Raw genomic sequence first — 17,547 nt, forward strand, 5'->3', positions numbered from 1 at the left:
GGTTTTCCCCCGTGTTTCTCATGACTGTGTTTTGACCTAAAGTTCACACTAAGCTGTCTGTGTTTACTGTAAACAGCAGAGAGCAGCGGCACTTCGCTGCAGACAACAAAACTTTGTTTAGTGTATGAGAAAAATCCCTTTAATGCTCTTCAAAATTCCTGGGTTGTACATTAATTTGAATGGCCAGGATGAGGGAATGATGTAGCAACATCAGCACCCGCACTTCCTGCGTCCACATGACCAACTAGCAGGTTTGGGAAAATTGGGGATGATTTTAGTTTCTGGGTCTTAAAAAATATATTTGTTAAATAATCGTATTATATTAAGAATAATAATATAAAAATATGTTTTTCATTATTAATTTTTCTGAATAAATATAAATGATAAATGAATTAAATTTAAATATATGAATATAAATAAATAAATAGAAATGATAATAATAAATAAATAAATAGAAATGAATAAGACGGACCACAGTCTTTTTTTTATCATGCTTTTTATTGTTTCCTTAAGAAAAACTACAACAACCTAAATCGCAACAAATAAATTAATATGTACATATAACACATAGTAACTGTAAATTGAAAAAATAAACTATTCAAAAACAAAGGAGAGAAAAAAAGATAATATTAATAAATAAATAGATACAAATTATAAATAAAATAAAATAGTTAAATTTAAATGTATTAATATAAATAGATAAATAAATAGTAATGATAATAATAAATACATTTAAATAAATAAGACAGACCATATACTTTTTTAATCATGCTTCTTGTTTCCTTAAGAAAAAACAGACTACAATAACATAAATCACAACAAATAAAATAATATGTACAGAGCAAAAATATTCAAAAACAAAGGAGAGAAAAAGGTAATAATAATAATAATAATAATAATAAATAAATAAATAAAAATTGTAAATAAAATAAAATATTTAAATTTATGAATAAAAATGAATAAATAGTAATTTTAATAATAAATAATTATGTATAAATAAGACAGACCACAGTCTTATAATTTTGAGCCTCCGTCTCTTCATCTGCATAAGATTCACACACACAGTGAGTTCCTTTTTTTTGTAGAAAACCTGTGGACTCGGTGTCCTGACAGGCTGGACGTTAAACAAACACAATAATACAAATTATAAAATCATATATTAACATGCCAAAGCATAATTTCCATGAGATCTAAAGTATAAATGGATGATAAGAGTTTCTAGACGCTGTGAAACAGGATGTGCCGTCATCACTTGTGAACTGTGATCCCTCTCCTCCGTCCTCGCAGGGCCATCGTCGCGCTGGTGTACAACGTACTGAAGGCCTTCATGGAGATGAACAGTACCTTATTCGACGATCTCACAGCCACTTACAAGTCGGACCGCCAGCGGTGAGAAGCTGCATCACATTCATGAACGATGTCATTCACACGACCGCAGCGGCGCTACTATCATCACACAGCTGAAGTTCTAACAGGAGCAGCGCTAATGAGAGGAAGAGTAGTGACGCTAACATCTTTCAGACTTCATTGTGAAACTTTCAGTAGATTTAATGGAGAGAATACGTAATAAGAAGGTTGGGTGTTTATTGGCCAATCAGGATTCAAAGTTCACTGAAGTGTTCAGTAGTAAGGACGCATCAATCCCACTTTATAAAACTCATTCTGATACCAAAAGTGGTGTTACTGGCTGATCCCGAGTACCACTTTAAACTCCACAAAGTTCAGAAAGATATGATTTTTAGCCACGCTCGTTGGACCACCACTTTGATCCAGACTGAAATATCTCAACATCTGGTGTTCATGGTGCTCAGAAGATGAATCCTACAGTGGCTACAGTGTCAGTAAACACTGGTCCTCCATGTTGTTTGTGTTCCAGTGAGAAGAAGAAGGAGAAGGAGCGGGAGGAGCTCTGGAAGAAGCTGGAGGACTTGGAGCTGAAGCGGGGCCTTAGGAGCGACGGGATCATCCCAACTTAACGAAGACAGCGCCGCGCTCCCCTCTGCCCCCCCCTTCCTCTCCCCCTGTGACTCCCCCTCCCCGACTCCCCCATCCACCCCCCACTCCCTCCACATCAGCCATGTCAGCCCAGAGCTCCGAGAAATCCCCGATACAGGCCACCGTCTCTGGATCGTCTCTGGATCGTCTCTGGATCGTCTCTGGATCGTCACGGAGCGCCCGCCGCTGGTTTTTCTTAATTGTTTGTTTTTTTCTTAGGTTTCTTTTTTTTTTTCCTCCTGTGTTTGTGCGACTTACTTTACAGTAGATTCATCACGTCTGTTTTCATTCTTTCAACAGCACTGTAAATAATTATTTTTTTCTTTTTTCTTTTTTTTCCCCTTAAACTGATATTATTGCAAAACGGAAAAACAAAACAATAATAATAAAAAAAAAAGGAAGAAAAAAATAGAAAATGAGAAAATGACTTGTGTGGGAGGGGGAATTAAATAAATACAAAAAACAAAAAAAAACTTTTGGACTGTAGGACGTGAGACGAACTCTTGGAAAACAAAAAACAACAAAAAAAGAGAGGATAGATTTTAACTCTTCATCCCGCTCTTCTTCTTCAGTACAGTCCCGTGTGTCATTTTTATTTTCCTGGTTCTCCTCTTTGCTTTTCCTCTCGTTGCCTCCATCTTTCTGTTCCCTCCCTCCTCTCTAATGGTGCGTCTGTCTTTTCTGCCCCCGTGTGGGACGTCCGGACTGATTATGGGTCCCCCCCCACTCACCTGTCTGCAGGTTCTACTTCCTGTTTTAAACAGACAAAATAACTGAACAAAAACCACATTTAAAAACAACAACAGCGACTCAACCCATCTCCTCTTTGAGTGCGTTTACATGAGCGTTCAGGGGGAAATGAAGCTTTGTGCTCAATATACTTATTTCTGTTCTTCAATTTAGTATCTACCTTTTCACTCTCAAACTACGTACTTAATTCCCTCAAGATTCATTTCTTAGGAACTCAAAATACCAGAAAAGAATTGTCATTTTTGTGTCAAAAGACAACAGAAGTGAATTATTAAAAATAATAATCTCCACCTCGCTCTCTGGCGTTATTTATTATTAGCGTAGAGTTCAGTTTTAAATCACATGTTTTTGACTACAAGCTCGAGCAGAAGCTCAGTGACGTTGCATTTCCTGTGGCTGCTTCACAATAAAAGCCACCATGTGTTTCACCATTTTAACGTGAACTAGCAGCAGCAGCAGCAGGTCGAGTTTCAGCAGGTTGAGTTTCAGCAGCTCTGACGCAGCCGTATGAAAGCGATCAGTGAACGGAGGAAGCGCTAAAATAATCAACTGTTAAAGTTGAAGCACGAACAATGAAAACTACTATGTAGAGACGTAATTTCAGTCTGCAAAAATGCTCACTATAAATCAGAATTGGGGTTTAAATGAAAGACTTAAACCACTATGTGTAGGGAGGTTTTTTCTCCCCTTTACTTTGGTGCCGTCTGGTGGTCGTATCGACAGTGACACTTGAAATTTGTCTCGGGGCAACAGTAAATACCATATTAACGTTAAGCAATGAATTTACTAATTTATGCAATAAATGACGAACAAAATAAGTATATTGATGCACAGATCATTAATTTAATGTCTTGTTTTAGGACACAAATCTGACACCCGACTCCATGACCTCGGATTCTTTTAACTTTTAAAGGATAGTCGAGCGTCACATCCTGTTTTGCCGGCTGAGCTCCCATCCTGATTACTTCAAATCCTGTTCACCATCATTTATTTTTACTTTTATGTGTAACTTCCTGGTGATGTGGCGCTCTCCGTCACTCAGGGTTGTGATCCAGCTTCGTATGTTTGTCTCTTGGCTGCCACAGCGGATCGTTGATCCACACGTTGATTTGGCATCGGTTTCACGCCGGATGTCCTTCCTGATGTAACCCCATGTATTGGTGGTGGGAGGAAACCGGAGAACCCGGAGGCATACTTGCCAACCCTCCCGATTTTCCCGGGAGACTCCCGTCTTTCATCGCCCTCTCCCGGTTTCCTCCCGGTGTCACAATTCTCCCGATTTATGGCAATTTTTTACCCCCCTTTTTATCTTATCCATCTAGTTTATAATCCCTACTACAACAGCTACACCAACTGTTGTTTCCCGGCGGAAGAGAGCAGTTTGAGCTCATGTTCAAGCTGCGCTCGCCACAGCGTGCAGCGCCCAAAGTCGGGCTTCGCTCGATGCTGCAAAAAAACGCTGCAACGCTAGCCGTTGGAAATAATAGGTTTCAGAGCGCCGTGGTGGCGTTGTCACGTTGTGTCTGAAAGGACTTTCAGTGAGAAAGAAATATTCAAGCAGGAGCAAAACTAAATAAAAACATGAATATTAGTTTCTACCAGAGATTCAAACGCCAAGTTCACACCAGACGGGAGAATTATTCAGTTTTCTTTCCTGGAAGTTAAAGGTCAAATCGAAGATTTAACATAAAAATGCTTTTGCACTGCACTTATTATTTTATTTTCATTCTTTTAAAGTCACCAGAATGCAGGAAGCAAAGTCTCTGAGACTCCATCCCCAGACCTTATGGTCTCAAAGCTGGCGAGTATGTCCGGAGGAAACCAACGCAAACACGTGGAGAACATGCAAACTCCACATAGAAAGGCCTCGCCCAGACCGGGGATCGAACCTGTGACCTTCTTGCTGTGAATCAAAAGCACTTATTGATCGTGATCCGACTTCATATAAAAGAAAGAAAGCGCATGTAAACGCACTCGATTCACTTCTTCCTCCTCCTCCTCCTCCTCCTCCTCTTCCTCCTCCTTCTCCTCCAACAAAAAGCTATGGACTACTTCTCATCCAGTTGATTATCTCTTCTCCTTCCCTCCATCTTTTTTATTTTCTAACCCTTTCTGACCCCTCCCTCCCTCCCTCCCTCCCTCCCTCCTTACCTGCCCCACCAGGTATCCCAGGTATCAGTCTGGCACTGGTACCCTCCTCCGGCCATAACGGGGACTTTACAGATAAAAACAAACAAAAAAAAGTCTTCAGAGGAGCGCCAAAAAATCTTCCTCCTGTTTGTGAAAAAGACGAGCGCCCCTGCCTCACCTCACCTCCCACTCCTCCTCCTCCTCCTCCTCTTCCTCCCCCCTCCGCCCACCGGGGGGGGGGGCGCCGCGTTGACTTCACAGTATTACAACAACAACAAAAAAAAGACAACCCTGTACATTGTTATTGAATGCAGTACACTGATAATCTTGTATCTTGTAGTAATTTAGCCTATGTTTTTTGCTTAGGAAACTGTGGAGAGGAGTATCCAGTATATAAAGAGGTATTATGGAACAAGACTTCCTGGTATTTATGATAGTGTTTCCCCCCTTTTAGTCTGTTTTTTCTTTTCGGTCTCCCACTTCCTCCCTCTTTTGGTTTTTATCTCATTTTGGATATTTTGATGAAGTTTCTTTTGACCATTGGATATATTTTTTTTAGTTGGGGAGGGAGGGAGGGAGGCGGGGGGGTGAGGGTGAGGGCAGGTAGGCAGGGAGTCAGAGGTCAGGGGAGGTCGGGGGTCGGGGGGGGGGGGGGGGGGAGTAGAGGCTCGGAGCAGAGCGGTTTGGGAGTTGTGATGGATGATTTGACGTTGAACCTCCTCCCCCCCCCTCCTCCCTCGCAGAATTAATGTGTGCTTTAGAACGGCCCGGATATAATATGAGTTAAAAACTGAAAGGAAAAAAAAAAAAAGATAAAAAAGGGTTGGAGAAATACAAATGTTTAATTATTTTAAAAAATAAAGAGATATTAAATTAAACCTGTTTTGTGATAAAGCACAGACGCTGGATTGCTTTATTTACTGGGTTCACAGGCTGTGTGTGTGTGTGAATGGGACTGTGTTTATCTGTTCAAAATGTACCTTAAAGGGAGATTCGTCGAAGCAAAGCGAAGAAGCAGATCCAGGGGTTTTACAGCTGGTCTTTCTTGGTCAGGTACGACCGGTGGCTGATGTTGGATAACTGCAGCTGTTCCTGTGTACGAACTTGACTCAGTCAGTTTATTGGCTTCTCTAATTGTCTTAGCATGATGGACCAGATAAATATACAATGGTTTATCTGTAAAATGTACCTTAAATGGAGATTTGTCAAGTATTTAATCCTCTTATCAACATGGGAGTGGACAAATATGTTGCTTTATGTAAATGTATGTATAAATGTATTATTGTAAATCAATTAACAACACAAAACAATGACAGATATTGATCCAGAAACCCTCACAGGTACTGCATTTAGCATAAAACAATATGCTCCAATCAGAACATGGCAAACTGCAGCCCAACAGGCAACAACAGCTGTCAGTGTGTCAGTGTGCTGACTTGACTATGACTTGACCTCAAACTGCATGTGATGATCATAAAGTGGGCATGTCTGTAAAGGGGAGACTCGTGGGTACCCATAGAACCCATTTACATTCACTGATCTGGAGGTCAGAGGTCAAGGGACCCCTTTGAAAATGGACATGACAGTTTTTCGTCGTGAAAATTTAGCGCAAGTTTGGAGCGTTATTTAACCTCCTTCATGACCAGCTAGTATGACATGGTACCGATGGATTCATCAGGTTTTATAGTTTCATATGATACCAGTATCTTCAATCTAGCTTAAAAATAGATATAGATATAGAAGAGAATAAACCAGGCACCCCCTCATGTATGTCTACTTGACGTAGCCTGTTTTTTACACTTCTATAGTTGTAGTTATGTGAAAGAACAACACAGAAATGTATTAGAAAGATCTACTCACTGGTCCTTTAAAAGTGACATCATGACCTCATCATGACCTCCTCATGGCCTTGTGAGCTGGAATCACCCAGATGTGGATCTACTTCCTGACCAATGAGAGAGCAGGAGGAGGCGGAGCAGGTAGACCTGCAGCACAGGTGTACTGACGAGCTCTGCAGGGCCTTGAGAGGATCCAGAATGTGTTTGTGTGTTTGAAGTCATTAAGTTCGGATCTGAGTGTTTTGAACACACAGACGGACCGAGGAGATGTGGATCACACTGCAGGAGAGTTCTGGGAAGTTTCTGTGGATGTTTTGATGCTTTTTGTTGAGTTCAAAGTTCCCCCCGCTGCTGAACTCAGAGTAAAACACTGAAGTCTACAGGAGGAGGTGAGTGGTTCTGCTCGCTTTAAGAAGTCCAGACTGCAGGAGGTAGACGTGTTCATTATTTGAGTTCATGCTCACTAAGAAAAGCCACATGTGAACATTAAAAGTGTTGAAACTAATCAGAGACGCTGATTAATCCTGAAATGATTATTAAATGTGTTGGAGCGTCTTCTTAAAGCTGATTGTTTGAGCAGTTCCTCAGTCGGACACCAGAGGTCAGTAGAGTCCTGCAGCTCAGAGACATTTCTACCTTTTCTTTTTCTTTTTGTAATTCACTTTTTATTGCTTTTGCAAAAGAAGTTACTTTATATATATATATATATATATACTCACTTTGCTATCAGACACTTATAATGATGATGACTTAAACAACAGTATTTAAGTACATACTTTATAATCAACATACGATGCAGGCGACTCACATCATGACAATAAGATCTTAGAGTGTTATCAGCCTCTCCTTACTGCAGTTAACTTCTGTTGTCACAATCCTACAACTTGTAGTAAGGGCCTACTCTTACGAAAGAGTAGTATACTTCAAGTAAAGTTCAAATATATTCCCAAATATACTTTATGTAGTAAATATACTAATATCACTGTACTTGTAGTATACTTCAATACTTCTTGGGACTAAATTGTCCCACTTTTTAGTATATAAAAGAATACTTTTAAGTATACTTTAAATGTAAGAGTGGTAAATTGAGTACACAACTAGTTTACATCCAAGTTGTATTTTGTACTTCAACTATGATACGAACTATACAACAAGTGAACGTATAGCCCTTGTAGCCCACGTTTTAGTTTATGAAAGTACACTTTAAAGTACAGTAAACTACAAGTTTAAGTTTTTACTGCAAGTATACTTGTAAGTTTTCTTAAGTGAACTTATAGTACTTAGCCAAATGGTCTTTTCTGTATAATCCAAGTACACTTAAACTTGTCTGTATACTTGTCGGTATAAGCTATACTGAAGTATATCTCTGATAAGTACATGAAAAGTAAATTGAAGATATACTCTTTTATTCCAAGTTTAAAAGAAGTATACTAATACTTGAATAAACGTCTTTTATTGTAAGGGGAGTTAATGTTGAGGTATTTCTCGGCTGTGTTATCTTCATGTCCGGCTCTAAAGATGGCCGACTGTGTGTAGAAAGAGCGGGAAGTTGGGCTCAGTTCACCTGATAAAGACGTATAAGATCTGATCTGAGCTCAGCAGCTTGTAGGAGCTGATGTCAGAGACGTGGAGGTCTCTGTGTGATGGTGTTAGGAGACGGTGCAGTGGACTGTAATTAGGAGCGTGGGTGGAGCCGGTGACCGTTTATCTAATTAGGATCACCTGTGGACAGCTCGCAGACAGGAAGACGTGTCCTACGTTTGGTCCAGGTCTAATTACTGGAAGGTCCTCAACGCCTGAACGCTTCGGCCTCTGTATGAAGAAAAGGTGTGACTCTCTGAGAGCTCTGTCATAATTAATTAGCTCACAGCTGATTACCCCCCCCCCCCACACACACACACACACACACACACACACATACCTAGTTCATACTGTTATCAGCTCTCTTAAAGGAGCAGTTCAACATTTTGGACCGTCTGTCAGTGAGATGAGGACGCAGTTAGCTTAGCTTAGCATAAAGACTGGAAGCGGGTGGAAACAGCTAGCCTGCCTCTGTCTGAAGTTCTGTGTACAAAAACATTTTTGGGTTTACTTTGTTTTGGAAAAGATCGTGGTTTGGGTTAAAATACGTACGTTTGTTATATTGCGTACACTGTAAAAAAAAAAAGTGTAAAATAACGGAAAATGTCTGTTAAAAAACAGAAAAATACTGTCCGTTAATTAACATAAATAAATTGTAAAAAAAACAAACAGTAATTATCTTAATGTAATTAGCCTTTATTACTGTAATTTTACAAGAAATATTCTACTTTTAACATATATTTATTGTTATAATAGTCATACACCGTAAATCTAAAACCATTTACATATAAATCACAAATGAAACATGTCATTTTACGTTGCAAAAGCCCAAATTTACATTAACTCAGAAGTTTTGCAAAAAAAAAGTATTTTTACAAGAAATATTTAGAATTCCATGAAATCCTTTTCTTCTAACATAAATTAATTGTTAAAATAGAGTCATAAACCTCTAAAAAACAGAATAATCATCTTTAAAAATGATCAAGAAAAGCTTAAATACAGATAATTGATTGTGATTACAAAAAATACTGTAAATCTAAGACCATTTACGTATAAATCACAATGGTACATGTAATTTAAAAAAAAAAATTGTCATTTTGAAATACAGACAAAAAAAATTAAATTTATTGAAAAAATCTTTTTTTTTTACAGTGTAATTTACAGTATGTACGCAGCGTTAGAATATTTTGACGAAGCAGCCCCCGCGGTACGTTTCACCTAGATGTACCAAATTTGGTCGGGACATGTATTATATATAGACTTAAAAAAAAGTCTCTTGGGGCTATGCTCTAAACCCAACAGGAAGTACAATACTTCAATATTAAAACTATACCATAATGCATTGTGAATTTCTTTCACCTAGCAACCAGCATAGCAACGGCAGTGGGCTCAAGTTAACTTCACTTTTGTGTTTAACTTGCTGCTTTTTACAGTCGCGATTAATTAATGTTCTTGTCAGTAATCAATAATGTTATTTTATCTCATTAGATAATAAATAATGGATCTGTTAGTGTTATTATTATCATTAAAAGAAACACCAGACGATGTCACACTGACTCAGGTTATCATTATATTTATTAAATATGAGTCATGTCCTCTCTGCACGCTCTGCACGCTCTGCACGCTCTTATTTTGGAGTTCACCAAGTTCCACTTTTCCTGTTTCTGAGACTCCTCCACTCCTCTTCCTCCTCCTCGCTGCATCTCTTCTCCTCTTTCTCTTCCTCTGCCAAATCATATCAGACGCAGCCTCCTCTTCTCTTTCTTCCCTCCTCTTCCTCTTCCTCCTCCTCCTCTTCTCCATTCCTTCCTCTGCATCTTTTATCTTTCCTCTCTTTTCTGTTTGTCTCTCTCTTCTTATTCATGCTACAGTATTTATTTCTCCATCCCTCCATCATTCCTCTCCTTTTCTTACATCTCTCCTCTTTTTGTTTCCTCCTCATTTCCTTCTTTTTTCTTTTTTCCTCAACTCTTCTATTCCTTCCTTTCTTCATCTACTCTTGTTTTCTCATCTTCTCTCCTTCTTTCACCTTCTCTTCTCCTCCATTGTTCCCTCCTCTCCTGTTTCCTCCTTCCCTTTCCTTTATTCTTTTTTCTTCCTCTTCCTCTCTCTGTTTCAACCTCTCTTCTCTCCTTTACTCCTTCTCTTCTTTTCTTCTCCTCCTGGTTTCCTCCTTTCCTGGTTTCCTCTTACCTCTCCTCTCCTCTTTTTTCCTCCTCATCTCCTTGTTTCTCCTCATCTCCTCTTGTTTCCTCTCCTCTTTCCTCCTCCTCTCCTCTCCTCTCCTTGTTTCCTCCTCACCTCACCTCTCCTCTCTTTTTTCTTGCTCTGTGGTCTCTCCTCCGTCCTCCTGGATGACTCCTCCTCCCTCTTTGTTGTCTCCTCTCCTCTCCTCTCCCCTTGTTTCCTCTTCCTCTCTCTCCTTGCTTCCTCTTCTCCTCTCCTCTCCTCTCCTCTCCTCCTCCTCTCATTTTCTTCCTCTGTGGTCTCCTCCTCCGTCCTCCTCGATGTCTCCTCCCTCCTCCTGGACATCTCCTCCTGGATGTCTCCTCCTCCGTCCTCCTGGATGTCTCCTCCGCAGCCAGAGTTCAGTCCTCATCGTCAGTCTGTGATGTGGAAATCACCGCCTCCAGGGATTCTCCCAGCGATGCTCTGAGGATAGAACTCACATAACGTGTTTGTGATGTTAATGAGACTCAAACTGTCATGTTTGTTTCATAATAACATGAATGAGATGAAAGCTGTTTATTATTTCTGGTCAATGAAGAACGTCTGAATCCTCCCACCATCCTCCATAAATATACTGCTGCTGGAGGAGCTACGAGCCCACACACCGCTAACCTGTGATATCTACAGCACGGCGCTGTGAGACGGAGTGAGTCTCCGTGTGGACACACCGCTAACCTGTGATATCTACAGCACGGCGCTGTGAGACGGAGTGAGTCTCCGTGTGGACACACCGCTAACCTGTGATATCTACAGCACGGCGCTGTGAGACGGAGTGAGTCTCCGTGTGGACACACCGCTAACCTGTGATATCTACAGCACGGCGCTGTGAGACGGAGTGAGTCTCCGTGTGGACACACCGCTAACCTGTGATGTCTACAACGCGGCTCGGTGAGACGGAGTGAGTCTCCGTGTGGACGGACTGCAGACAGACGTCACCTCATCTAACTCATGCTCGGTACATGCAGACTGTAGTGTCCTTTCAAAATAAACTCAGGAAGTTAGGTTTAGGAAACACAACCACTTAGTTAGGGTTAGGAAACGGTCGTGGTTGACGTTAACTTCACATGACCAGCGACTCACGTGACTCGTCTCTTTCCTCCTTCATTCCTCTTCTCTCTTTCTTTTCCTCATCTCCTTCCCTCTCATTTTCTCATCTCCTCTCCGGTTTCCTCCTTTCCTTTCCTTGTTTCCTCCTCCTCTCCTCTCCTCGATCTCTTCTCCTTTTCTTTTCTCTCTTCTTCTCTTTTCTTTCCTCTTCTCTCCCTGTTTTCTCCTCTCCTCTACTCCTGTTTCTTTTATTTTTCCTTTCTCTTCTCTTCTCCTACTCTTTCCTTTGCTTTCCTCTCTTTTTCTTTTTTCCTCTCGTCCGCTCTCTCCTTGTTTCCTCCTTTTCTCTTCTCTCCTCTTCTCTTGTTTCCTCCTCTCCTCTCCTCTCCTCTCCTCTCCTCTTGTTTCCTCCTCTCCTCTCTTCTTGCGTGAATTATGACCCAATCATCAGTTTTAATCATGCATATTGGCCTCTCTCTGCATCTTTACATTCTCCTAAATGTTTAATTGGGTCTATTTTCTTTATTACGTTTCATCTCGAGGAGTTAATTAATCCCAGTAAACGTAGCGGACGCCTTGACAGAGCTCGGCTTGTTTATTAGGAAGGAAACTAGGAGGCCGGAAGACGTTTTGAAATCCACCGAGGACTCTAAACATCCATTTTTCCTGTTTCAAAGCAGCGCAGCTAAATATTTAACACGACTTAATGCAGCGTGCTGCGAAACAGGCTGTCAGATCGTGTAAAGAAAACCCTTCGCAGCTACTTCCCGACTCCCTGAGTAAGGTGGCGGGCCGAGCGGTCTAAAAGCCTGATTTCACTCCCCTGGAATAGTCAGATTTCTCTCCCTGCTTGTAGTTGGAAGAACACAAAACCTCTCGACCCATAAATCAGCGGCTTGTTCATGCACAGATGCACATGGACAGGTGCACTCGTGTGGACGCGACGATGAGTTTTATGATGTTTAGTTTGGTTTAATTGTTGCTGTTGTGTCTGCTGGTGATGAGTAATGTTAGACTTCTGTATCAAAGGTACTTTATGTCTCGTGTTGTCATGGCAACGCGTTTGTCATCTTATCTCACATCTCATGTCGGGTTTTCTCATTTGAGGTCATTTAATACTTTCTTCTTATACAGCCTGGTTGCATGAATGTAATGTATTGATTGACACAAATTTCATATTTTTTCGTGATGGTCTGCACGAAACCAATTCGTACACCAACATAATTGTGAAACAGGAAGTATAAATAGCGGCAAACGTCGTGTAGGGAGGAGGTCGGGTCGGATGGGCGGGTCAAAAAACAGGACTTTCACCAGGAGACCGGCATTCATGTGTAAAGATGAGGATACGTTGCATCGATCGTGTTGTCCTCATGGGGGCACTAGTGAAAAGGTTTTGGGGAGGATTCCTGATTCATACTCTGGGAACCATGAAGTTAACGTCATGGAACAGTTGGTTGTCTTCTTTACACCTTTGACATTGTGCTGCAAATATCAACGGAAACCTGTTTTGAGGGCCGTTGAAAATGATTTAACTTTCTTCTTTTTCAGTTAGAAATAAGCATCATGTCACTCCTCCCTCCTGCTTTTTAAATATGGCTCTGATTTTATGCAAGGTTTCTATCTCCTGCTCCCGAGGCCGTCATTTAACTGTATCCTGTGTGTCTTTATGCCACCGCTACTGTGTACCCGAGATTAAGAGGGGAATGATTAACTAGAATCACTGCTCCAAAATAAACCCATTCAGACGGAGGCGAAAGGATTCAGAGACAGAAAGGGACACAAACTGCAGAAGGAGCATCACGGTTGTAATTAGCTATAACAGCGAGACAAAGTGATCACAGGCAGGTTCACCTCAGGGCGCCTCCTCCGAACGCTTCCACGCAGTCCGCCGGGAAGATAAAAAACATTTTACAAAAAGTGGTCTGCAATTAAAGAGCAGCGGAAGAGGGTTTACTCGATGCCACAGCAAACTGTTCATGTCCCCTTCAGGTGACACCACATGGCTGTTAAGGTCCCTCCGTGTCTCCTATTTGCACATTTTGTTAGTGAAGAACAATAGCGACTAAGGCGGGTTGTAGACCTGTTTCATAGAGGAGGTCCTCTGTCCAAATCTAGCTTTACAGCTATCCCGAGGAGTTTTTGACCACTAGTGTTGCTATGGCAACCCCATCTCCTGGAATATTTTGTATACTACCAATTTGTTTTTGCCAAATTTGTGAGGGAAATGTAATCGCTCAATGGATCGTGTTTGCAGCGTTTTTTGTTTTTTTCAAGCCAATAAATTACTACATTTGTCGTAGGTAAGTGGTTGGGCTGGATATGATGACATACACTGTGCAGAGAACTGGGGTTTGCATGTCATGAGTCTGCAACACGTTCTCATCCCAACTCGTCTCATACCGCCACTTTATTTTTGGCATCAAAACCACCATAGTTAGGTTTAGGAAAGAGCCCCAGGGTTGGGTGTAAACCTACTACGTTTGTACAGTGAAAATGACTCTGAACGTTGTGAACACGGGACATGAACGAACAGCTGGTCAACTTAAAGGAACAGTGTGTAGGATCTGGCGGTATCTAGCGGTGAGGTTGCAGATTACATCTTGTCTCGTGTGCCGAGCGTGTTGGAGAACTATAGTGGCCGATTAAAAAAACGCTCCGTCCCTCTCTAGATCCAGTTGTTGTAGGAGTAGAGTGCTTAAAGCAGGGATCGGCAACCTTTACTATCAAAAGAGACTAAATAAAAAAATCTGTCTGGAGCCACAAAACGTATTTGAGCCTCATAATAAAGGTAACACCGCCCATTAAGTCTAATGCAGCGAGGCTTGAAGTGCAAACGAGAGGCGGGACATTGAAGAACGTCTTGAGTAGATTTGTTTGTTCTGGAAAATGTCTTTCAATTACTTTTTTTGTTGTTTGCTAAATTCTCGCCGCAGAAAGCAAACTAATCTCTCCACGCATTATTAAATTCTCCAGATCGGCAAAATTACAGGATAAGTGACGAGACGGGCCGTAGACGTACGTAGGTTATGACGCACAGTTTAGTTCACTGAAATGTTAAAACGTATTTTCTTATTCAGTGTAAAGGCTAGGGATGCACCAATCCCACTTTTTCAGTCCCGATTACCGATAGCGATAGCGATACCTGGCGTTTGGGTATCGGCCCATCCCTAATATAGGCTACACAATTTTGCAGTTGGAGAATGTAAGAATCACTCTAGGCCTACAACAAAGATTAATTAAAGTTAAAATGTTAAAAACATTATTCATTTCTATATAATTGTCAAATTCACAGGGAGCCACATGCATCTCTTCAGCTCCTCTCCAGTGGCTCCCTGTGGATTTCTAAAATGGAAATGAATAACCGTTTTTTTGGTTTACATTTTTATTTATCATTGTTGTAGATCTATGGTACGACGGTACGACGGTACGACGGAGTATTAGGGCCACATTGAGGAAAAAAATAAATCTGAGATTTGGAGAATAGTCATAATATTATAAAGTAGTAATTTTAGGTGTTTTCTTTTTTCTCGTAAAGTTACGACTTTATTCTCGTAATATTACATCTTTATTCTGGAAATCTCAGATGTTTTTTCCCTCAATGTGACCCTAATACTCCATAGTACATTGTCTCTTTGGCCCTCACTGCATTAGACTTATATACTATATACTTAGACTATAAACTGTTACCTTCATCACAATGATCACATGTTTTGCAGTGGCTCTTGTGATAGTAAAGGTTGCTGACCCCTGGAATAGATCGAGAACGTAGCTGCTGTTGAGTTTAATCAAAATTCTAATTGACGAGCGTCCCCTTTGTGACGGCAGATCTCAAGGACAGTAATGCGAATGCGTCGTGCTGGCGAGCTATAAAACACAGTAATTAGGGAGACAAACATTTGGAGACGGGACACGAGCACAATGCTCAGAGAACGGTGGTGCTCAGGGGAGGAGCCTTTATCCAATGAGTGTACTGGAGTGGACTTTCTATTGACCATTAACAGTCATTTAAACCTCTCTCTGGTCCCCTGACAGCAGATTGGTGATTCAACCGAGACCTGTTTGTAGTGGACAAAAACCCATTTAACCACCGAGTCCCTCGGCTCTGCTGTTCCCAGCCTCACTTCACTCCAACTTCCCCCCCACCACCACCACCACCACCACCATATGTTCTTTTCTACCCATCCAACCCTTTGATGGAGCTAAAAGTTTGGCCCGTGGTTGGAGGTTTGGCGAGGGGAGTGAGGGGGTGGGGGGGGTCAGCGTTTTGATATCCGATCCTCTTCCCCTTTTTTAAGGCCGGTGAGAGACGGGCAGCGCTGCTGGAAGCTGGACTAATTAATTATGAGATCAATAAGGAGGGATGTCTCCCTCCAGATGTGCAGGCGGTGCATTGATCGGGGATGGGGGGGGTTCGATACCTCCATCTCCGCCTCTTCCCCACTTTCCCTCCCCAAACGAGGCGTCCGCGTCGTCCCACCGCTGCGTTTGATCTCCACCGTGTGACATTTACTCGTTTCCACTCGATGAGCAGCAGGGCTGGAAATAACTGCTCAGATTTACTGCACAAACTGGATTTCTCTGTTGTGTCTTTGCTCGTTAGGAGCCGGCCGTTAGGTTCAGTCGATGAGCTGATTTGCACGCGTCTCTTTGGAGTCGTTGCGTCTACAAATACATTCATCAGGCTCGTCGGCGGCTACTGCCGGTCGTGAGCGCCGGCTCCACACGAACAATGCCGGCCCGCCTGCTGAATGCTGATTGGGCATAATTGAGGGTTAGTGATGCGGTGTAATTAGAGTGATTACAGTCATCACATCCCCGTGGAGACTCTCTCTCTCTCCTCGCTCGCTGGCCGGTCCGACACGTGCAGCAACTTCATGCAAAAACCTCTGAGGTTGTTCCAGTGTTTATGCTCATGGGATCATAAACACAAACATTTTCATTATGTTTGGTCCAGAAAGACTCACAGTCTGCAACAAAACAACAAGAAGATTAAATCCCTTAAATCACCAGCAGCAACTTCTTCTACATCCTGGTTAATGGACCTGAACACAAGATGTTTTACCCAAGTGATGAGGCTCATTTTCAGGTTGTGTCGGGGGAAAACTTTCCCTCCAACACACACACACACACAAAGTATCTGCTCATCTGGGAAATGTTCTCCAGCATTTTATTATCAGCACACAAGTGAAAACTGTTACTCAGGTAATGCACATTTTGTTGTGGTCTTTTAGGTCCTGTATCTACAGACACTCCTCTCTAACCTCAACCTAAATCTAACTGTAATGCTAAAACCAAATATTAACCCTCAAACCTCAACGTTCTCTGACCTTAGTTTATGGCTTAGACGTTACCACTTTATTACCATATAACACCTGAAAGTGGCGGGACAAGTCAACGCTGATTTATGCGTCACATAACTTCCGTACTTTAGTTTCACCTCTTCTGTAATTATATTAATCCAACCACCATCTTTTCCTAATCCTGTCCTGTGAAGACGGAAGTTTATTTTGAAAAGATTGTATGCATGTAACGGGCGGCCCCTCTCAAACAGCAGTTTTGTCATCAGTGAACCTCCGTACATTTGTGTGTGCAGTGAGAGAGTGAGTGAGTGAGTATGTAAGAGAGAGAGAGAGAGCAGCTCAGACTGTTACAGCAGAAGGCAGCTGTCCGACCTGTGCTGTCACATATGTTTGATATCCCATGATGCAAGTGGGCCAATTAAAGGCGTCCCACTGGAGCGTTTTCAACACACAAACACACATAATGCTGTAATATGCTCTCTGAGGTGATTCTGACAGACTAGACAGCGTCTGATGGGAGTCAGCAGGTGTTAACAGGTGCAGATATATAAATAAGAGGTTTGTAAATAAGACTTTGAGATACAGTCAGAGAAAGTGAGTCAGCTGCAACAACTAACTGCTGAAGGATTCATATAATATCGGGTGTGATTTGTGCCTCAAAGTGGTACTCGTGGAGT

At 41.6% G+C, this 17,547-nt stretch overlaps 2 protein-coding genes across 7 annotated transcripts in view; both read left to right on the forward strand.

Moving 5' to 3' along the window:
• ppp2r5eb (protein phosphatase 2, regulatory subunit B', epsilon isoform b) overlaps positions 1–3,035 on the forward strand; it is a 53,932-nt gene extending 50,897 nt beyond the window's left edge. For all 6 annotated transcript variants that reach the window (XM_074661263.1, XM_074661264.1, XM_074661267.1 and 3 more), the window contains 2 exons: positions 1,288–1,389; positions 1,877–3,035. In XM_074661263.1, the coding sequence (XP_074517364.1) occupies positions 1,288–1,389; positions 1,877–1,976 (202 nt within the window). In that variant the 3' untranslated portion in view covers positions 1,977–3,035. The remainder of the gene's footprint in view (positions 1–1,287; positions 1,390–1,876) is intronic.
• Positions 3,036–3,228: 193 nt separating this feature from the next.
• Positions 3,229–17,547, forward strand: part of LOC141783772 (voltage-gated delayed rectifier potassium channel KCNH5) — a 178,619-nt gene continuing 164,300 nt past the window's right edge. Inside the window, exon 1 of the mRNA XM_074661260.1 lies at positions 3,229–7,102. The gene's annotated coding sequence lies outside the window, so the exon portion shown is untranslated. The remainder of the gene's footprint in view (positions 7,103–17,547) is intronic.

The sequence above is a fragment of the Sebastes fasciatus genome, chromosome 15, assembly GCF_043250625.1.
Source record: "Sebastes fasciatus isolate fSebFas1 chromosome 15, fSebFas1.pri, whole genome shotgun sequence".
NCBI lineage: Eukaryota > Metazoa > Chordata > Actinopteri > Perciformes > Sebastidae > Sebastes > Sebastes fasciatus.